We start from the raw sequence: 23418 nt of genomic DNA, 5'->3' as shown, positions 1-23418 counted from the left end.
TCTGTACTATGAAACTTATGGAATTATTTAGTTTCCAAAATCCATTTGCCATTTTATGTAAATTAATGATACCTTCCTTCGGTCCTCTTCAGTTGGTAAAATGAGTTAGTTTTGTTGTCCCAAATGGAAGATGATGCAATATGTATTCATGCTTGCTGACCTTCTCTATAGGTGTACTAGATTTTGGAGATGGGATAATCAACAGCACACAGTATCCTGATGTGTATGCATGATAAATCCGTATGACATTTTCTGTTTTACTTGTTAACCTTCAGTTGCTAGAATGCTATAGCCTTTTAACCACTGCTACACGTCAGGCCCACATTTGAGAACTAAATTCATGCCTTCAACCATGCTACTTTTTAATCTCTTGATACTTCTTGTCTTGCATTCGTTCTTGCACAAAGTAGTCATTCCTAGTTTACTACGCTGAAATGAAAGCATTGCATTTTAGGCCTGCTTGTTACATAAAGGAATCCTGTTCAGAAGGAATGGATCCTCAGAAACTTAGCCGAGATTGGGAGGCAGGGCTAGTGCTGGGCAAGACATCTATGGTCTGTGCCCTGAAAATGGCAGATACAAATTAAGGTAAGGTATACACAAAAAGTAGCACATATGAGCTATCTTGCTGGCCAGACTGGATGGACCGTGCAGGTCTTTTTCTGCTGTCATCTACTATGTTACAGGCGTCTGTTAGAACATTTTCCACCCAGACATTAAATAAAACTCTTCTCACCTCTACTAATTTCCTCCAACCACCACAATACAAACATAAAGGGCTCCTTTTACAAAGCCGCAGTAGTGATGAGCAACGTGCCAAATCTGACAAAGCCTATTCAGTTCCAATGGGCTTTGTTGCATTCGGTGCACAGTAATCACTATCATGGCATTGTAAAAGGAGCTCAAAATAAGGTGAGGATAGGTTCCTCCTAACCCCCATTTTCAACAGATTAGTACAAATGCAGTTCCAAATATAAAGCAGAGGCAGGGAAAGGAGATGCTATCAGCCAATCAAGCCACCTCACTGGCTTAATTATCCTTTGGTTAATAATGGGATTATCACAAGTCTAAGAAGAACAAAGGCATAATGTCATAGAAGGCTTAAAATTTATCTAATTTTCCAAATCCCACAATTCTTGCCTGAAACATTTCACACAAATTATATTTGGCAATACAAGATGCAAGAGCCCATTTCAAATCCCACTGCAGCTCCTTGTGACCATGTGCAAGTCACGTAGGGGGTCTTTTACTAAAGCTTAGCTCGAGTTATCTGCAGCAGGGCCCATTTTATTCCTATGGGTCCTGTTGAAGATAAGCTTTAGTAAAAGACCCCCCTCAACCCTCCATGGCCTCAGGCACATATTTAGGGGCCCCTTTTACTAAAGGGTTGGCGTGTGCCAATCCAGAACTAGTTCCCACCCCCAGCACACACCATTTCTGTTGCTACAAAAATATTTTTTAAATTTTTGTAGTGCTGGTGCTTACCAGGCGGTAATTGGGCAGCACCGAAGCCCTTACTGCCACCTCAATGGGTGACGGTTAAGTGCTCCCCTCGAAACGGCCATGTGGCAAGTGGTTCACTTACTGCATGGCCATTTCTTTTCCAATAAGAAAGACAGCCTTTAACCCACTGCGGTAAAAGGGGGCCTCAGCGCACGTCAAAAACACACGCCAACTCTACTGCAGGCCCCCTTTTACAGCAACTTATTAAAAAGAAACCTTAGATTTTGAGCCCTCCAAGGACAGGGAAATATCTACTGTACTGAATGTGCAACACCACTTCAATACCTTTTGGGCTTGCAAGTGGAATATAAAATAATGTAAAAAAAAAAAAAAAAAAATTAAACGGTTCAGTAATTATTGCTTTATTGTTTTGTACTTGGCAATAAAAAATACACATTATACCTTCCATAAAGGCACCATGCAAAAATATTGTGCAAGCACTGTACAACCCTTCAACTAGCAACATAAGGCCTTCAAACTATAACATATTGGCATTCTAAAATTTAAAAATGCTATTTTTTTGTTTTAATGACTTGGAGCTAAGGTTTTGTTTTCTGGCACATGAAGACATATTTGTATATCAAATCAAAATGCTGTATGAGGAATGATATAGTAATTGCTATAATATCTATTCCAATGTACATTAGGCTTTTTTATCAAATATGGATTCCGGAGAATCATAAAAAGTTTTTTTCTTTGTTTAAAAAAGGCAAAGGGTTATACCCATTTTTAATTAGTATTCCTATATAATTGATAAAGTGATTTGGCGATTCCAGTCTCTGTAGATAGTAGTAGGATGTTTCACTGACATGGTCATACAATGCTGAAGACCATGGAGAGGTATTGTTCATAGGATACTTGAATCCAGCCATCTTGATCAGTATCATACCGTCTGAATACATCTGTCAGCCTCTTTAAAAAAAAAAATATATATATATATATAAAGAAAAGGACATTCACAATGGTCAAAACAATCTCAACTCATTCCCTTTGTTCTAAAGATCATATACATTATTTTTTTTTCCAAAAACAAAAGTAAAAAATTTCACAAAGAACAGTACAAACAAAAAGAAATGTGTGAAACAATATTAAGCAACTACTGCCTGATAGACAAGCTGGAGTTACTCCTGGGGAGGTCTGCATAAAAATGTTTAAAATTCTGCCCACAATATATCTTAAAAGTTTACAAAATTCTACACAGGTTCATTTGTAGAGTTTCTACACAGAATTCCATCATAAGACCTGAAATCCTCTCCTGCCTTTTCCCTCCTCAGGTTCTAGTCTCCCCAGTTCTCTTTCCCTCTAACTCCCAGCAAGGCTGCTAACTCTGCCTGTCCCCAAGATCTTCTCTTTACCTCTCTTCTTCCTCCCCCGAGCCACACACTTGTACTAACTTCTCCTCCTTTCTCCTCCTCTCCTCAGCTACCGTTATCTCTCCCCCACCCCTCCCCAATGACATACCCTCAAGCTTGATTCCACCAGTGGAAGTTCTAACTCTTCTGCTGCCTCTCCCATCCTCATGGTGCACTCTCACCTTGCTCTGCCCCTCCCCTCATCCCACTGCCATGGACACTCCTTGCTCTGCCCCCTCCATCCCCATGGCACACACTCATCCACCAGAATCAGCCACTCTCCTCCACCCACTCCACAGAGATCACACATCAAGAACAGGAAAAAGTAAAAGGCTGTGCATCAGGTTGCTTCTTCCTCCTGTGCCATCCTAGATCCGACTGCTCATGTGAACCAAGAGGGTCTCTGTCAGCCAGCCCCATGGTACAAAATTAACAGCAGGGTCAAGGTCGGCAAAAACAGAGGCAGCGGCCCAATGTGCGCACTTCTCTGTGAAGGATGGGGAGAGAGATTGAGATCAGCTGGTGCCAGTGCCTTCACTGTCCCTAGGCTATATACCTACAGCCTACAGGCAGCAACATGGTCAGGGTCCAAATGGCAAGCCTCTCTATGCAGTCTCAGGGAATGGAAAAAGGCAACTAATCAAGCTTTTAGGACTAGAGGACATATAAGGCTATAAGGGGGTAAAATCAAAAGCAACATCAGGAAATCAATATATATAAATGGCGAGTGTCGTACTCACTCGCAAATGCGCAGTAGAGACCCTCTCTGCCCCGCCCCCGCGTCAATACGTGATGACGAGGGTGGAACAGAGAGGGTCTCTACTGCGCATTTGCGAGGGACACCGCCGTTGCTAACGCTCCCCCCACCTGGAGTCGCCGCCGCCACCATCTTCCACCCGGTCGGGCCCTCGCTCCGCTATTGAAACAGTGAGGGCACGCAGCACACAGCTCTGCTGAGCTGCCATCGGCCTTCCTTCTTCTTCTCTGCCTGTGTCCCGCCCTCGACGATGTTACGTCACACGAGGGCGGCACACAGGCAGAGAAGAAGAAGGAAGGCCACGGCAGCTCAGCAGTAGAGCTGTGTGCTGCATGCCCTCGCTGATTCAATAGCGGAGCGAGGGCCTTACCGGGTGGAAGGTGAGTGGCGACGGCTCCGGGGGGGGGGGGGGGGGGGGAGGGGGGATGAACTCGGAGGGGGAGCGGCGGCGGCAAACTCGGCGGCGGGGGGGGGGGCCTTTCAACCCCACCCCCCCCCCCATACTAGCCCGTTTTTACAGGCTGTACGGCTAAGAATGGTGGCTGGTTGGAATGTTCTCCCCAAAAAAGGCAATGGAAGCAAGGACAGTGCTTGAATTCAAAAAGGAGTGGAACACACACAGTGGACTCCTAAACAGCATGAGGGCAGAACTAAAAAATGGAGCACCTCAGCTCATTACAGCTGTGAAGTGAATAGTGTGCTTCTAAGAAACCATGAGCAACATAACCTGCAGGAACTGCCCTGGCAATACTACTAGGCAAACTGGATGGACCATCTTGGTCTTTATCTGCTATTATTCACTAAGCTACTATGAATACTTATTTGAAGCTGAATTTCAGACATAGGAAATAGGGTTCAAGGACTATTTGAAGGCATCGCAATTAATCTCTCTCAATAAACTGCAGTGGTATAGGGAAATTCAGAAGTGGAAACATATCAGATTAATCTTTACAGCTGTTACAGAAGACAGCATCAGCACCAAGGTAAGAAGTAGGCAGTCATGTATAAGCATAAGTACATAAGTACATAAGTAGTGCCATACTGGGAAAGACCAAAGGTCCATCTAGCCCAGCATCCTGTCACCGACAGTGGCCAATCCAGGTCAAGGGCACCTGGTACGCTCCCCAAACGTAAAAACATTCCAGACAAGTTATACCTAAAAATGCGGAATTTTTCCAAGTCCATTTAATAGCGGTCTATGGACTTGTCCTTTAGGAATCTATCTAACCCCTTTTTAAACTCCGTCAAGCTAACCGCCCATACCACGTTCTCCGGCAACGAATTCCAGAGTCTAATTACAGTAAATGTATGCTAGAAAAGCAGCAAGATCCATTTTATTAAAGAAAGGTGATTTGGGGACAGGGTCCATTGAACTGTCTTCAAGCTGAGGAGTGCCATGGGTGTAACATGGACTGTGGTCAAAAGGCAGGATTCTATACTGGTAATGCTGTTCCCCTACCCAAAATCAGAGACACCTTCTGTTACTGAGATGCATCTATATGTGGGTAAAAGCATCTTTTAAGTCCAGAGAGCATAGCCAATCATTTTCCTGAATCATGAGGATTAAGGTACCCAGGAAAACCATCCTGATATATTTTTTTGGCCAGATGTTTGTTCGGGGCCCTTAGGTCTAGGATGGGCTAGAATCCTTCTGGGGACCAGGAAGTACTTGAGAGTAAAATCCCTTTTTCGTGTGGTGGGATGGGTTCAACTTAAATGGCCTGTGAAAGGAAAGAGAGAACCTCTGGATCCAAGTCAGACTCCCACAAGCAGTCCATATCAGAATTAGGAAATACTCCTCCTGGGATGCTGAAATCTGGGCCTGCCTCAGTCTATTGGACTCACATCTAGAATCTGAGGAGTGCCGAGGAATGGAGTTTTTCTTGGACCTTGAGTGCGCTTCCTCTCCCAAGGGACTGGAGAGAAGTACTGGTCTCGATTGGTGCCAATGTCGCCATTCTGAGCACCAGGAGGGCACTGCCAATAGGCAGGACACAGGTCTCCAGGATAGGCTGGAGTGGTACCATAGCCGGCACAGACATACTCGAAGCCTCGGCTTCCTACCAAGACAAGATACAAGAAGAGCAGGACCGTAACGTGACCCAGAACCGCTCATCAAGGGCACGCATTGGAGAAAGCTGGGCCAGCACCAGTGTGGTCAGGTGCACAGAAGGTATCAGTGCCAAATTGGAAGCTTACTCCCAACATGTAAGAGGCTGATGTATTGATGCTGAATCTGTAGAGAGGGAGTGGTCCTCATGGTGCTGATGCTTCTCAAGTACAGACAAGATTAATGCCCTGGAGCTCCTGGCACCATGCCTCAAAAGGGACCAATCCAGTGCTTCTTGACCTCTGCCCAATGCTTGGTATCTGAGTCCCTCAGCTTCAACAAGCATGATGTTGAATCCCTACGAGTCCTTGGGGCTGGGTCTGAAGATGCTCGGTCTCGATAGGTGCTACCAATTTTCTACACCGAAGCACGCAGAGACCACCCCGATGCCAATACGTCCCCAGTGTCTGGTACAGCTCTCAATGCCTCTGATGCGAAAGCTGATGGGTGGGTCTTCTTGGCACCAAAAATACTTTTGTGCTGTTCATGACACTTGGCGGTCTTATCTGTCATACTGGAACAGAGCTGGAAAAGAAGAGCATTATGATCAGGTCCCAAACACGGCAAGCACCAATTATGTGGGTCTGTAAGAGACATGGTCTTGCTGCACTTGGAACACTTCTTAAAATTACTGGAAGGTTTTTTTGAGTCATATCTGGAAAAATAGCCAAATCAAAATTAAATGATTCAATCTTGGGGGGGGGGGGGGGGGGGAAAAAACCAAAAACAAGGTGAGATGAAAATCCTGGCAGGGATGCCCAGACCTAAGAAGGCCGTGGAAAACCAAAAACTAGAAAGTGCCAAAAAAACGAGATGAAACAAGGGAGTAAGAAGGGAAGAAAAAAGGTCCCATACAACACTTACAAATAATAAAGCCAAAAGGAAGATGGCGGGAAGGTCAAAAAATTTATGAACTGGGTGTACCGAGGGGACAGCTGAAGTACATCAGCTCTGCTCCACAGAAAAACACAGACCGCCTTGGTCCTGCGCAGTGCTTGCAGGCAGGAAGGTGCACACATGCACAGTGCCACTTCCAAAAGCCTTCACTTTTAGAATGCTAGGGAGCACACCCCTGCTGGGATCTGTTGGATGGCATCGCCCACATATGGAATTATAGTGTTTTACTTGTCCTCGGAGAATCTCAGATACTTCTGTGACTGAAATATTTCTGTATGTGGGTATAGGCATCCTGTAAGTCCAGACAGCATAGTCAGTCTTGAGCATAAATTACTGGACGTTGAATGACTAAGGAAACCCTCCTGAACTTTTATTCTGCCAGATATTTTTTTTTCGGATTCATAGGTGTAGAATAGGAAGAAATCACCCTGTCTTCTTTGTGCCAGGAAATATTTGGAATAAATTCCTTTTTTCCCCCCTTGTGGAACAGGTTCCAACACTCCTGTAAAAGGGAAGAGTTTTCCTTTGTAAGCAATTCCTGGTGCTGAGAGATTAACTTTGATGATCTCAAGGAACAATTTAGAAGACAGCATTCTAACTGTACTGTGTAGCCTGTGCAGGCTATTTTGAGAATCCACTGGTGTGAGTTTGCAAGAGGCCACCCTTGCTTGGAAAAAATTCAGCCTCCCTCCTACCAGAAGGTCATCCAGAACAAACAAGAGAATGGAAGTTATGCTCTCCTAGAACTAGTCAAAAGTTAATCCCTTGCTTTGACTGGGGAACCAGTTGGGACTTTTGGGGCAGAAGCAAGACCCTCTGCTGCCCTCCACCTGGAGTAGCACCTCCTGGATGTGGAGGCCAAGCCAGGAGCAGACAGGAATAGTGACTTAATGGTTTCAGAATATTTCTTGATGACTCTGCGATTTCTTCCACCTTAACACCAAAAAGGTGATCATCATGGCACTGAACATTGACCAGCTTCTCCTGAGGCACCGGTTCTAGGTCTGCGGTATGCAGCCAGGCAAGTCTGCACAACCCACTACCCATGGCAAAGGCTCTGAACACCATACCAAAGCAACATAGGTTACCTGCACTATGTACTTTACATACTCCCACTCTTTTGCTATCAGCTAACAGAGTTCCTCAGCATTCTCCCTAGGAGAGTGTCTGCAAACTCTACCACACAATGTTCTGCAAGTGCATGCTCATTAAGAGCTGGTAAGACGCAATGGGAGAGGGAAGCATAGAGTTTTAAAACAATTTTCCAAAAAGACTCCAGGGTCCAAGTTTCAGTGAGTCTCGAAAAGCTTGGCTCTTTAGAGAGCCGATTCGACCACCATGGAATGGTGAGAAAGCTGAAGCTTCTTGAATACTAGAGCCTTCTGGGCTCTAGAGAGTCAACTTTCTTGTTTACCTGCTGTACAGAAATTGGGGGGGGGGGGGGGGGGGGGTCTCTCACTGCTTCATCTGTACAAGCTTAAGGATTCTGTGCACAGGCACTGTCACAGCTTCTTTTGGAGGAGCATCAAACTAAAGGATGTCCAAGTCTCAGCCCTGGGCTCATTCTTGGTCTTCAAATCAAATGGGACAGACTTTGCCATCTCCCTGATAAAATCAAAATAGGAGAGCTCCACTCGAAGAGACTTTTCCTTTCATGTGGAGGGGAGGGTTCTGAGGGAAGACAAAGGCCCCTTCCTCTGAGAGGACCTCTGGTGCCTCCTCAAATACCCAGGAGCAGTCAGAATAGGACTTGCCAGCAGAAGTTCACGTCTCTGCCCTCCTTGCATGTGGCACCGGGAAGCTCTGGTTCCCAGAGGCCCCCCCCCCCACCCCAAGGAGTTGGAGATCATCACCGGTGTCAACGTGCTGTCTGAAGGTAGTAAATGGGCCTCCAGGATGAGCTGGAGCTCTTGAGGGGGGCAGTGCTGATGCCCTCAAGGCCATAGTTTCCAGCCAAGCCAAAAGCACTGCATCTCTTCCTGGAACATGGCCCTGATGAAGGCCGGGGGTTAGCTGGAACAGTCACATCCTTCAAAGGCATCGGGGGGGTCACATCAGTGACTGGCCTAGGCTCAATGGAGGCTATTGCACCCTGTTCAGTTCCCAGGAGAGTGAGCAACTCTCACAATAGGGGCACTTTGAGAGTATCCATCACCGTGATACTTCAGTGTTCTCACAGCTGTGCTTCAAGTGGAATCAATGCTGATGCTTCTTGGTCTCTGCCCAATGCATGACGTCGTAGTCCCTCGGCATCAATGTGGACAGTGACAAATCCTTCTTCACACTTGGGAATCGATCGGAGGACGCCCAATCCTGGTGACTGCTATTGACACTTGATGTCAAGGAAGGTGGAGGTCCTCTAGATGCCGATGTGTTCCTAGTGTCCAATGCAGCTCCTGGAACCACTGAGACCGATGCCTCCACTGCTGAAGTCAAAAATCCATTTGTGCTGCTTCTCTCAAGCTCTAATAACTCTTGATCAGAGTTCACAAGAAGAGGGATTATGATCGGGCCCCAGACACTGCAGGCACCAATTATGAGTATTCATGAGGGACATGGCCCTGCTGCCCTGGGTGCACTTCTTGAAGCCACTGTTAGTTTTCTGGGACACGTCAGAAAAAAACAGCTAAGGTGAAATGGCTCAATATTGATAAAAATTCTTAACCGGGTGCTCAAAGCCTAATGACCTGCAAAAAAAGAAAAAAAACAAACAAACAAACCTAAAAGTGTCGAAAATCCTAACTAGTGAAACTAAAAAGGAATGAAGGAGCATTGGCTCTGCGCGAGACCTTAGAAGCAAAGAGGGAAATAGTACTGTGAACCTTGGTGAGTCACAAAAGAGACACGAGCTGTGGGGAGAGACAGAAAACACGTCATTACTGCTCTGCAGAAATAACAAGACTGAGCTGTTTCCAGAAAGTTTAAGGAATCCATTTTGTGATGAGGGTGACCAGCATTGTTCCCTCTAAGCTGAGCGTGCCAGTGGAGGTACTGTTTCACTATCACATTTTCAAAAGTGAGAGACAGGCAAGCTCTGCATGACTCCAGGGAACCTGCCTGTCCCTAGCAATTGAAAACACAGTATTGAAGCACCCCCTCCCCCCAACCTCACTGGCTGCAATGCAATTGGAGAACTTCCGCTCAGCTTAGTCACACACCTGGCCGCCATTGTTTCCTCTATGGTGAGCTAATCATCTTCAGAGACATACATAAAATGTCTCTTTTTTAAATTTTTTTAAATAAACTAAATCTTTAGATTTCTCTCCTACCGCCCTATAGCATATGAACCTTCATCACTTTATTTTTCCTTTCCATGATGCCAGCTAACTGGCAGCCATGGAGTGGAGAATAACTTTTCACAGTGAAGCAATGTCCTCTCAATGATAAACTCTTCAGTGGCTATGAACACCTTGACTTAATACACTGGTGTTCAACTTTTTGGCAGAGGGACAATACCGCTATTTACTTTTGGCTAGAGGCAGTATGAATGATCCCTTTTACTAAAACGGAGAAAATTTCATGAATAGGAGCTTTTACTTTTCAATTATAAAAAATTGAAAAGAAAAAAAAAAATCTCCTACTACTGTCTCTCTTCATCTTGTTTCTCCTTGTATACTGAACATCTTCCTTCTAACCCAACAGAAAATCCATACCAGTTTATTCTTAATCACTCACTGTAGAAAGCACTGAAGTCTATATGCCTGACTCCTCTACCTCTGTCTCTTCTCTTCCCCAGCTCTAGTACTGTGCCCAGAGCAAAAACATGCATCTTTGCAACCATTTGCCCCTCCCAGAATAACTCATCTCCTTTCCTACATTTTCCATTCTGTTTCCTAAGTTTCTAAGAGCATCTTTTTTTTTTTCCTGTACAAAACACAGCTGGACAGACTACCTTTTCATCCTATTTAGGGCCTTGGTGGTTCTTGCCACAGGGTCAGGTTGGTGCTAACTTCTTCCTGCACTTTGGAACCACTACCTCCCTCTTTTCCTACGTGGAGCTGCAATTTCTGGAAAAAGACTAAATAAGAGCTCTAAAGGCTCTGTAACATGAGCTGCAAGGGAACTTCAAAAACTGCATGTGACTCATCGGCGAGACACCCTTGGTTTATAATTCATCCACTGTGTTTACACTCAGTTTATTTTTCCCCAATTAAATCTTATTTTTAAACACATACCTGGACATCTACAACTTTTTTCCTTACAGTTTTTGGACTGCCTCAGTGTGTGCGGTGCTCTCATTTTGGCTCTGCTGGCTGAAGATCAGGGTCCAGCATTGATAGTGCTCAGAGTCCCTCATAACGCTGCTCAACCATCTCCATTATTTAGACTTTCATAAGCATTATGGTCAAAGTATGGTTAACAAACACAGTCATGTAAAATCAAAAGTATAAAGCCTCACACACCTGCAGAACAATGCAGCACTGAATAAAATCATCAAAAGCAATCTGTGCTCTTCCTTGTCTGTCGAACTTCCGAACAAGAATATCATAAAACTGGTCTGATAGCCGATAGCCTTGAAAGACAGAAAACAAAAAACATTGAATAATTATTGATGACTGGAGTTTTTCAAAATGTTCAAAGATACTGTTATTGTAAAAGTTACTGAAGCTGTCTGAACCAAGCACAGCATGGAAAAAAAACCCTGCTGTGAAGCCAGGTGAGCTGTGTGTTTGGGTTCTGGGGCTGGGTTTATGGAGATTTGTCTGGTAAAGGTACTAATGGAGAAAGCAGACTGGGCTTGGAATGGGGTAGGTCAGAGAAGCAATCGATATATTGTCAAGCACAGCACCAACAACTGGAAAGCTATGGGGAGAGGAGGGAATTGGATTATTTGGCCCATCTTTACAACGTCCAAGGTGGAGGCCATGGAACCCAGAACTTGTACATAGTCCCAAGCCCGCGGGTTTGGAGTTTGGAACAGAGCTCGCAACTGACCCTGCAACCGCTGTGCTCAAGCTGAAGGAAGAGAAACTATCCCTGTTCAGGTATCGAAGCACACTCCCAAGTATTCCAGCGTCTGGGAGGGCGTAAGGCTGCACTTTGGGAAACTGATCACCTAACCATGCGATTGAAGCAACCTGACCACTCTGTCGGTTGCCCATCGACTCTCCTCGAAAGAAGACGCCCGCATAGATAAGGATGGACATGAATCCCTTCCTTTCTGAGATAGGCCGCCACTATGACAAGGACCTTGGAAAAAGTCCGAGGTGCTGTGGCTAGGCTGAAGGGCATCGCTTTGAATTGAAAATGACGACAGAACACTGCAAAGCGAAGAAAACGCCTGTGGGGAGGCCAAATTGGAATGTGTAAATAGGACTCTTTGAGATCAAGAGACGTCAAAAACTCCCCTGGCTGTACTGCTGCGATCACAGAGTGGAGGGTTTCCATGCGGAAATGCCGAACCCGTAAGGACCTGTTGACACACTTGAGATCTAGGACGGGTGGCCAAGAACCGCCCTTTTTTGGCACCACAAAACAAATTGAGTATCGACCGCACCCTCTTTCTGCTGTGGGGTGCAGCTTGACGGCTCCCAGTCGTTGTTAAGTTGAGGAGGGTGTGACGAACTGCCCTTACCTTGGTGGGAGATTTGCAAGGAGATTCCAGAAACGAGTCTACTATCGGACGAGCCAATTCCAACTTGTAGCCGTCTCTGATAACCTCCAAGACCTGTTCGTTGGATGTTACCCTGGTCCACTCCACCAGGAATAGGGACAGCCTGCCCCCAATAACTGGCTGGAGATGGACCAGGGCCCCATCATTGGGTGGACCTGGCTGCGGGCTGGTTTCTGTTACTGGAAAGGAAAGCCCGCCTGTCACCTCGAAAGGGCTGAGATCTCTGAGAAGACCTTGCTCTCTGAAAAGAGGTCCCGCGACCTGGACGGTAACGATGTGTATCCCCAAACTTAGGTCTAGGTCCCACCGGTCGCACAAATTTAGACCTGTCCTCCGGGAGTCGCTGGCCCTTAGAGTCACCGAGGTCCTTCACAATCTGTTCTAGGTCTGTCCCAAACAAAAGCTTTCCCCTAAAAGGAAGCCTTGCCAGTTGTGACAGAGGCCACGTCTGCAGCCCAATGTCGCAACCACAGCCAGCGACGCGAGGTGACCACTAGGGAAACCTCCTTCGCCGAAGCCCTCAAAAGATCATAAAGAAGATCTGCAAGGAAGGCTAACCCGGACTCTAGGGCTGGCAAAACAGCCCACGAGGTCCTCTGGAGAGGAGGTTTTCTGTACCCATGATAAGCATGCCCATGCCGCATAGGAGCCACAAACAGATGCTTGCAGGGAAAGGGCTGCTACTTCAAAGGACAGCTTCAAGCAAGTCTCCAACTTACGATCCTGAGGGTCCTTGAGCGCCGTGCCACCCTCCACAGGGAGAGTGGTTTTCTTAGTGACCGCTGTATTAATGAATCCACTGTAGGAACCTTCAGCAAGTCTAAGTCAGCAGCAGGCAGCGCGTAAAGACACGATATAGCTCTAGCAACCTTAAGCCCACTGTCCGGTGTAATCTACTGCGCCGAAATAAGGATTTTCATGGCCTCATGCACATGAAAGGAACAAGGTGGGCATTTGGTGCCAGACATATTAGAGGGCACCGGACCTGTTCCCCCTGACGATTCAGGGGGTGAAATGGCCAAAACCTCAAAAGCCCTAATAATCAGGGAGGGAAGCTCTTCCCTGCGAAAAAGGCGAGCAGCTGTCAGAAGGCAGGGTGACCTCATCTGCCAAATCCAATGATTCTGAGGGAGAGCCCGGAGACAAAACCGGGCCATCTGTGTCAGATAGCTCCTCGGGATCCAAAATCTCCACCCGGGGACATTTTGGCAGGAAAGACCGAGAGGCTGCAGCAACCAAAGTTTGCTGAGGAAGAGACGGGGCTGCCTGAAGAGAAGCTCTTGACTTTTTTAGAAGAAAGGCATTGTGCATTTATAAAACAAAATCTGGGGGAAAAGGAACTGAAAAGGACTCCCCTGCTCCCTCTAAATTGGCTTTCCTCCATTGCAGCCTGTGCCACAGAAGCGCGCTGTGCCTCCTGTCAACCGCCACGTGCGGAGCTGGTCGTGCCTGAGAGGAAAAAATGGTGCCCGCTGATGCGCGCTGCACTAACTGCCCCGAGGAAACCGCCAAAACTATCCCCGGTGCTTCCGACTCACTGAACGCCTGAGGGGAACCCCCGTTGAGCTGAACACCCGCTGTGGGCTGACGGCGGCACGACTCACACTCCCCCGATGCTGCTCTCCGGCCCCCACACCGGGAGCAGCACTTAGCCGCCTCAGAAGGCACTGACATGCTCCACAAACGCCTGCTCCTCAAACAGACTCGGCAGCCTCTCTAGCTCCCCCGTATGATTAAACAAAAACAAAGTCTCTTAAAGAGAAGCTTACTTTTTTTTTTTTAATCAGGATAGAAAGGCAACACCCGATCAGGTCTACAGCCCCGGGCGATGGAGGAAAGGTAGGGGGAGACCGGGAGGGACCTGGCACCACCAGGTGTACACCAGAAGCTACAAAGAGCCACTCAACCCCTGACTATGCTAAACTGGGCCCAAAGGACACCAGTAGCCAAATCAAACCAGAGATGCACGTGGGAAGTATTCACAATGGAGAAGGGTAGTCAGTGGGGTTCCTCAGGGGTCTGTGCTAGGACTGCTGCTTTTTAATATATTTATAAATGATTTAGAGATGGGAGTAACTAGCGAGGTAATTAAATTTGCTGATGACACAAAGTTATTCAAAGTCGTTAACTCGCGACAGGATTGTGAAAAATTACAGAAAGACCTTACGAGACTGGGCGGCTAAATGGCAGATGACGTTTAATGTGAGCAAGTGCAAGGTGATGCATGTGGGGAAAAAAGAACCCGAATTATAGCTACATCATGCAAGGTTCCACGTTAGGAGTTACGGACCAAGAAAGGGATCTGGGTGTCGTCGTAGAAATATACTGAAACCTTCTGCTCAGTGTGCTGCTGCGGCTAGGAAAGCAAATAGAATGTTGGGTATTATTAGGAAAGGTATGGAAAACAGGTGTGAGGATGTTATAATGCCATTGTATTGCTCCATGGTGCGACTGCACCTTGAGTATTGCGTTCAATTCTGGTCGCCGCATCTCAAGAAAGATATAGTAGAATTGGAAAAGGTGCAGCGAAGGGTGACTAAAATGATAGCGGGGATGGGACGACTTCCCTATGAAGAAAGACTAAGGAGGCTAGGGCTTTTCAGCTTGGAGAAGAGACGGCTGAGGGGAGACATGATAGAGGTATATAAAATAATGAGTGGAGTGGAACAGATGGATGTAAAGCGTCTGTTCACGCTTTCCAAAAATACTAGGACTAGGGGGCATGCGATGAAACTACAGTGTAGTAAATTTAAAACAAATTGGAGAAAAGTTTTCTTCACCCAACGCATAATTAAACAATGGAATTCGTTGCCGGAGAACGGGGTGAAGGCGGTTAGCTTGGCACAGTTTAAAAAGGGGTTAGACAGTTTCCTAAAGGACAAGTCCATAAACCACTACTAAATGGACTTGGGAAAAATCCACAATTCCAGGAATAACATGTATAGAATGTTTGTACGTTTGGGAAGCTTGCCAGGTGCCCTTGGCCTGGATTGGCTGCTGTTGTGGACAGGATGCTGGGCTCGATGGACCCTTGGTCTTTTCCCAGTGTGACATTACTTATGTACTTATGAGATGTCCCTCCACCTGCTAGATAGAGAGAATACTGAGGTTTACTTGGCTGCACAGGTCCACATATAGCAAACCTCGGAGGTTCTCTCTATCTCCACCTGCTGGTAGAGGGACACAACCCACAAGTCTCTGGATTGATCTGTGGGACGCTATGGAAAGGTCACTCAGCACTCTCAAGTTAGCTAGCGAAGAACTAAGAATTCAATGCAGGTCACACTGGCTCAAGACTATGACCATTTTCAGCAGCAGACATCACTTTGTAGTGGGAGTCATCTAACAGTAATCTAGAGAAGTGTTTCCCAGCCTGTGGCATGTGAAGCCATCACAGGGAGTCTTCAAGACAAAAAGAAAAACTCAGAAAGTGTACTTAACAGCTGTGAAAGTGGTCCCTCTGGCAGAAGGAAAGCATTTGTGAGGGATGCACTAGCAATACAGGCCAGAAGGAGAACAGATAGTGCTCAGACCAATAGAGATGAAACAGTAATAGAAGAGACAGACTGATGGCTGTGATAAGAGAAAAGAAGTGGTGGACAGGATGGAGGGGAAAGATTGATTGAGGCTGGGGGTTGGGGTGGGCAAGACCGATTGAGGCTGGGGGATGGGAGCAGTGTTGCCAGGTGGGCGGTTTTACCGCCCAATTGGGCGGTTTTCCGCGACCCGCCGCGGGAAATTTTTGCCCGCGGCGGGTTGTGGTTTTTTGGGCTGTTTTTGGCCTTCAGGGCGGTTTTTTTCGGCCGCGGGGGGGGGGGGGGGGGGGGGGGGGGGGGCGGGGTTAGTGACGTTTTTGGGTGGGGTTAATGACGTTTTGGGCGGGGTTAGTGACGTGGGAGGCGGGGCCGATGACGTGGGAGGCGGGGCCGATGACGGGGAGGCGGGGCCGATGACGGGGAGGCGGGGCCGATGACGGGGAGGTGGGGCCGGTGACGTGGGAGGCGGGGCCGGGTGACGGCGGGGGCGGGGTTGATGACGGCGGGGGCGGGGGTGATGACGCGGGGGTGGGGGTGTCAGGGGCGGGGTTTGTGTTTGGGCGGGTTTTGGGCTGTTTTTTGGGCTCGATTGGGCTGGGAAAAAATTTTCCACCTGGCAACCCTGGATGGGAGAGGAAAGTGTGGTAGTGCTGCTGCTAATATCACAGGAAAAATGCTACTGTGCGGGAGAACATCCTGAACATAAACCCAAACTACACAAGTAATGCTTGGAAGAGGTCAGATAAAAACAAGAAAAGGAAGGGGTGGGGGGATAACATGTATACTGGCTCAAAAATGTTTCCACATCATTTCCATTGCAATTAATATATTACCAATTATTGCACCTTAAGGAGAATATCAACAATCACCACTAAAACATGGCCCTAAAACGGTAATTACAGATATTAGGAAAGCTGGCAAATTGGGCAACAGTATAATAATGGGTGATTTCAACTACCAATATAAACAGACAAATAAGACATATCAAGAAATTACTAATCAAGAAATCTCTTTCAATCTAAGTGATGAAAGAGGTACCAGATTAATAATCCAATCAAATCTTAATAAAGGAGCCAGGTACACATGCTAGCAATTCTAAGTGACCCTCTCATTATCATCATAGGTAAAAAAAAAAAAAAAAAAAAATCTCCACATCAAAAACGTAATCATGATATTAATAACAATCCTGTAAACCTCAATTCAACAATTAATTTACAATTTCCAAGGAAGAAAAAACACCAACATTTAAAAGTTAACAAGATGACGTCACCTAACAAAGCCATCACCTGATTCACAAAAGACGACACCCCAGACTTCGGCAAATAGAACAAACGTTGATTTTTTTTTTCCCTTACAAACTGTGTATCCCAAAGGGTTGAATATTGCAATTGAATGGAAGTTCTTTCGATTGCTTTGTTCTCTAGCCAATCCTCTATATGGGGTGATTGTTTTGTTATGTGATGTCATCTTGTTAACTTTCAAATGTTGGCATTTTTTTCTTCCTTGCAGACAATTTTGAAAGTTCGTTACAGCAGAGTCAACAGGGTGTTCCAGTCATCCTCTGAAGCAGCAGTCACGAAACAGGATGTCTCTGTTGGGAATTTACAAGATTGGAGCAAATTTTGTAAGTATAGTATCGATGGACTCAAAGCTAGATAAGTAACCTCTTCTGTTTCTGGCAACACATAACATACTAGGTTGGCTGGACACTATTCACTTTTTATGGATATTGTACAAATTATAAATTAAGTGTTGAATTCATGATTAAGTTTTTGATGTGGAGTTTTTTGGATGACGATGATACTTGGAATTGCTAGCCTCTGCAACCGGCTCCTTTATTGAGATCTTTTCTCGCCACTATTTTTAAATTTTATTTGGCTGAATTATTAATCCGGTATAACATTAGCAAAATCCGCCCTTTCCTCTCTGAGCACACCACCCGTACTCTCATCCACTCTCTCGTTACCTCTCGCCTTGACTACTGCAACCTACTCCTCACTGGTCTCCCACTTAGCCACCTATCTCCTTCAGTCCGTTCAGAACTCTGCTGCACGTCTTATCTTCCGCCTGAACCGATACACTCACATCACCCCTCTCCTCAAGTCACTTCATTGGCTTCCAATCAGGTACCGCATTCAATTCAAGCTTCTGCTACTAACCTACAAATGTACTCGATCTGCAGCCCCTCCTTACCTCTCAACCCTCATCTCCCCCTACGTTCCTACCTGTAACCTCTGCTCTCAAGACAAATCCCTCCTTTCAGTACCCTTCTCCACCACCGCCAACTCCAGGCTCCGCCCTTTCTGCCTTGCCTCACCCCACGCGTGGAACAAACTCCCCGAGCCCATACGCCAGGCCCCCTCCCTGCCCATCTTCAAATCTCTGCTTAAAGCCCACCTCTTCAATGTCACTTTCGGCAACTAACCTCTACACCTCTACCCAGGAAAGCTAGACTGCCCCAACTTGACATTTCATTCTTTAGATTGTAAGCTCCTTTGAGCAGGGACCATCCTTCTTTGTTTATTTTGTACAGCGCTGCGTAACCCTAGTAGCGCTCTAGAAATGTTAAGTAGTAGTAGTATCTCTTTCACCACTTAGATTGAATGAATTTCTTGAAAAATAATTTCTTGATTTCAATTAGCCCAATATTAACTGGATAAATGTTACACCAGGGAGCACTAGGGAGGTAAAATTCTTAGATGTAATAAATGACTGCTTCTTGGAAGAACTGGTATAGGAACAGACAAAAGGCAGAGCCATTTTAGATCTAGTCCTTAATGGAATGCAGGGTATAGCATGAGAGGTAACAGTGTTGGAAACACTGATCATAACATGATCAAGTTTGAGCTAATATCTGGAGTGAAGCCACAAAGGAAATCTATTGTAGCAGCATTTGATTTTTCAAAAGGAGACTATGATAAAATGAGGAAAATAGTTAAAAAGAAGCTAAGAGGATTGGCTGCAAAGGTCAGGACGTTAACTCCCCCCTATTTACTAAGCAGCGGTAGCAGCTGCCACGCGGCAATGCCGACACAGCCCATTCAAAGTGAATGTACTGTGTCAGCATTAGCGCGCGGCTCAGTAAACAGGAGGGTAAATCAGACATGGGCATTGTTTAAAAATATCTTCTTGTAAGCCCAGACCAGATGCATTTCACGTACTTACAAAGGTGGAAAGAAGAGAAAGACAGCCAGCATGGTTAAAAGGTAAAGTGAGACTATTAGAGCAAAAAGAACATTACTACTACTACTACTACTATTTAGCATTTCTATAGCGCTACAAGGCATACGCAGCGCTGTACAAACATAGAAGAAAGACAGTCCCTGCTCAAAGAGCTTACAATCTAATAGACAAAAAATAAATAAAGTAAGCAAATCAAATCAATTAATGTGAACGGGAAGGAAGAGAGGAGGGTAGGTGGAGGCGAGTGGTTACAAGTGGTTACGAGTCAAAAGCAATGTTAAAGAGGTGGGTTTTCAGTCTAGATTTAAAGGTGGCCAAGGATGGGGCAAGACGTAGGGGCTCAGGAAGTTTATTCCAGGCGTAGGGTGCAGCGAGATAGAAGGCGCGAAGTCTGGAGTTGGCAGTAGTGGAGAAGGGAACAGATAAGAAGGATTTATCCATGGAGCGGAGTGCACGGGAAGGGGTGTAGGGAAGGACGAGTGTGGAGAGATACTGGGGAGCAGCATAGTGAATACATTTATAGGTTAGTAGAAGAAGTTTGAACAGGATGCGAAAACGGATAGGGAGCCAGTGAAGGGTCTTGAGGAGAGGGGTAGTATGAGTAAAGCGACCCTGGCGGAAGATGAGACGGGCAGCAGAGTTTTGAACCGACTGGAGAGGGGAGAGGTGACTAAGTGGGAGGCCAGCAAGAAGCAGATTGCAGTAGTCTAAACGAGAGGTGACAAGGGTGTGGATGAGGGTTTTGGTAGAGTGCTCGGAAAGAAAGGGGCGGATTTTACGGATGTTGTAAAGAAAGAAACGACAGGTCTTGGCGGTCTGCTGGATATGAGCAGAGAAGGAGAGAGAAGAGTCAAAGATGACCCCAAGGTTTCGAGCTGAGGAGACAGGGAGAATGAGAGAGCCATCAACAGAAATAGAAAACGGGGGGAGCGGGGAGGTGGGTTTGGGGGGGAAAATGAGAAGCTCGGTTTTGGTCATATTTAATTTCAGGTGGCGTTGAGACATCCAGGCAGCAATGTCAGACAAGCACGCTGAAACTTTGGTTTGGATGCAAGGTGAGATATCAGGGGTAGAAAGGTAGATTTGGGAGTCATCAGCATAGAGGTGGTAGGAAAAGCCATGGGATGAGATTAATGAACCAAGGGAAGAAGTGTAGATAGAAAAGAGGAGGGGACCAAGAACAGAACCCTGAGGTACACCGACAGGCAGAGGGATAGAAGTAGAAGAGGATCCACCAGAGTGAACACTAAAGGTGCGGAGGGAGAGGTAGGAAGAGAACCAGGAAAGGACAGAGCCCTGGAATCCAAGTGAGGACAGGGTATCGAGAAGTATGCTGTGATCGACAGTGTCAAAAGCAGCGGAAAGATCAAGAAGAATGAGGATGGAATATTGACCTCTGGATTTAGCCAGTAATAGGTCATTGGAGACTTTAGTAAGCGCAGTTTCAGTTGAGTGGAGAGGGCGAAAACCAGATTGTAATGGGTCAAGAATAGCATGTGAGGAGAGAAAATCAAGGCAGCGGCGGTGAACAGCACGCTCAAGTAATTTGGAGAGAAAAGGAGGAGGGAGATGGGTCGGTAATTAGAGGGACAAGTAGGGTCAAGTGAAGGCTTCTTAAGGAGAGGTGTGACCACAGCATGTTTAAAGGAAGCAGGGACAGTCGCAGTGGAAAGTGAGAGGTTGAGAATGTGACAGATAAAAGGAATAAGAGTAGGAGAGATGGCATTAAGAAGGTGGGTGGGAATGGGATCAGAGGAACAGGTGGTACATTTTGAGGAAGAAAGGAGAAGTGTAGTTTCCTCAATAGTAACTTCAGGAAAGGAGGAAAGGGAATGAGGGGAAGGAGAGAGAGGGGAACGGACTAGTGGAGGGAGAGCTGGTGAGGTAGAGAAAGCAAGGTTTATCTTTTGAACCTTGTTGTGAAAGAATTCAGCAAGGGTCTGAGGAGATAATGAAGGGGGAGTTGGGGGAGGGGGCACCTTGAGGAGAGAGTTCAATGTGGTGAAGAGAAGTCGAGGATTAGAGCCAAGAGAGTTGGTCAGTTGGATATAATAATCCTGTTTGGCACGTAAGAGAGCAGATTGGAAGGAGGTCAGCATGAACTTAAAGTGTAAGAAATCAGCAAGGGCCCGAGATTTCCGCCAGAGGCGTTCGGCGGAGCGGGTACAGGAACGTAGGTAGCGGATATTAGAAGTCAGCCAAGGTTGGGGTTTTGTACGCCTTACAGGGCGGGTCATCAAAGGTGCAAGAGTGTCTAAGGCAGAGGATAGAGTATTGTTGTAAGAAGAAACAGCCTCGTTGACAGACGTGGATGGTGCCACAGTAGAGAGGAGGTTTGAAACATGGGAGGATAGAGATGAAGGGTCAATGTCGTGAAGATTCCTAGATAAATTAGATAGGATAGGACGGGACTGGGAGGGAGGAGATTTAAGTGTGAAAGTTATAAGATGGTGATCAGAGAGGGGAAGATCGGAGGCAAGGAAACTAGAGGGTGAACAGTTGGAGGAGAAGATGAGATCAAGACAGTGACCATTTTGATGAGTGGGGGAGGTGGAGCATAGTTGGAGATTAAAGGACGACGTTAAAGCGAGTAACTTGGAAATATAAGAGTTGGAAGGATCATTAGCAGGAATATTAAAGTCACCAAGGATGAGAGAGGGGGAGGAAGGATCATGGAAGAAGGCAAGCCAGGCATCAAAGTCACTGAGAAAGGATGAAAGGGACTTATCAGGGGGACGATAAACATCTTTGAAAAAACTGAAAAAGGACCCAGATGAAGACAATAAGAAGCAACATAAGTACTGGCAAGTTAGCATTGATAAAGAAGGCTAAAAGAGAATATGAAGAGAAATTTGTCACAGAGGCAAAAACTCACAGTAACAACTTTTTTAGGTGCATCAGAAGCAGAAAGCCTGCGAGGGAATCCATGAGACTGTTAGATCTGAAGGAGCAAAAGAGGCACTCAGAGGACAAGGCCACAGTGGAGTCACAGAATGAATTCTTTGCTTCGGTCTTTACGGAAGAAGATATAAGAGATCTACCTGTACAAAATATGGTTTACAAGGGTGACGATGCAGAGGAACTGAAAGAAATCTTGGTGAGCCAAAACGACAAATTATAAAGTAGTAAATCACCTGGACCGGATGGCATGCATCGGAGGGTACTGAAAGAACTCAAACATGAAACAGTAATCTGTAACAGGTCATTAAAATCGTCTGTAGTTCCTGAAGATTGAAGGGTGGCCCATGTTAATGCCGATTCTTAAAAAGGGTTCATGGGGTGATGCGGGAAATTATAGACAGGTAAGCCTGACGTCAGTGCTGGGAAAAATAGTGTAAACTATTATAAAGAATAAAATTATGGAACATATAGATAAACACGGGACAGAGTCAGCATGGATTCAGCCAAGAGAAGTCGTGCCTTACCAATCTGCTTAATTTCTTTAAAGGCATAATTAAACATGTGGACAAAGCTGAGCTGGTTGATGTAGTGTATCTAGATTTTGAGAAAGCTTTTGACAAAGTTTCTCATAACAGGCTCCTCAGAAAATGAAAGAGTCATGAGATAGGAGGTAATGTTCTGTTGTGGATTAAGAATTAGTTATTGGACTGAAAACAGAGGGTACGGTTAAATGGATATTTCTCTCAATGGAGGAGGGTGAATAGTGGAGTGCCACAGGTATCTGTACTGGGACCAGTGCTATTTAACATGTTTATAAATGATCTGGAAATTGGAATGATAAGTGAGGTGATTAAATTTGCAGATAACAAAGCTATTCAAGTTTGTGAAAAGTTGCAGAAGACCTAAGGAAACTGGAAGACTGGACATCCAAATGGCAGATGAAATTTAATGTAGAAAATGCAAAGTGATACACATTGGGAAGAATAATCTGAATTACAGTTATCTGATGCTAGTGTCAGCACCCATGAAAAAAATCTGTGTCGTAGACAATATGCTGAAATCTTCTTCCCAGTGTGCAGCAGCAGCCAAAAAAGCAAACAGGATGCTAGGAGTTATTAGGAAAGGGATGGTAAATAAGATCAAGAATACCATAGTCTCTATATCGCTCCATGGTGCGACCTCACCTTGAATACTGCATTCAGTTCTGGTTGCCGTATCTCAAAAAATATACAGCAGAATTAGAAAAAGTCCAAAAAAGAGTGACCAAAATGATAAAGAGAATAGAACTCCTCTCATATGATGAAAGGCTAAAGAGGTTAGAGCTCTTCAGCTTGGAAAAGAGATAGCTGAGGGGAAATGTGATTGAGGTCTATGAAATCCTGAGTAGTGTAGAATGAGTGGAAGTGAATTGATTTTTTTACCATTTCAAAAAGTACAAAGACCAGGGGACACTCCAAGTTACATGGAAATACTTTTAAAACAAATAGGAGAAAATATTTTTTCACTCAATGAATAGTTAAGCTCTAGAACTCTCTGTCGGAAGATGAGGTAACAGCAGTTAGCAT

At 45.7% G+C, this 23418-nt stretch overlaps 1 protein-coding gene across 2 annotated transcripts in view; it reads right to left on the bottom strand.

Annotated features, from left to right (window-relative positions):
- Positions 1-1848: 1848 nt before the first annotated feature.
- Positions 1849-23418, bottom strand: part of PDCD6 (programmed cell death 6) — a 70778-nt gene continuing 49208 nt past the window's right edge. For both annotated transcript variants that reach the window (XM_030205038.1, XM_030205043.1), the window contains exons 5-6: positions 11023-11132; positions 1849-2415 (exon numbers count right to left, since the gene is read on the bottom strand). In XM_030205038.1, the coding sequence (XP_030060898.1) occupies positions 2317-2415; positions 11023-11132 (209 nt within the window). In that variant the 3' untranslated portion in view covers positions 1849-2316. The remainder of the gene's footprint in view (positions 2416-11022; positions 11133-23418) is intronic.

The sequence above is a fragment of the Microcaecilia unicolor genome, chromosome 1 (genome assembly GCF_901765095.1).
Source record: "Microcaecilia unicolor chromosome 1, aMicUni1.1, whole genome shotgun sequence".
Taxonomy (NCBI): domain Eukaryota; kingdom Metazoa; phylum Chordata; class Amphibia; order Gymnophiona; family Siphonopidae; genus Microcaecilia; species Microcaecilia unicolor.
This window is presented reverse-complemented; position numbering and strand designations above follow the sequence as displayed.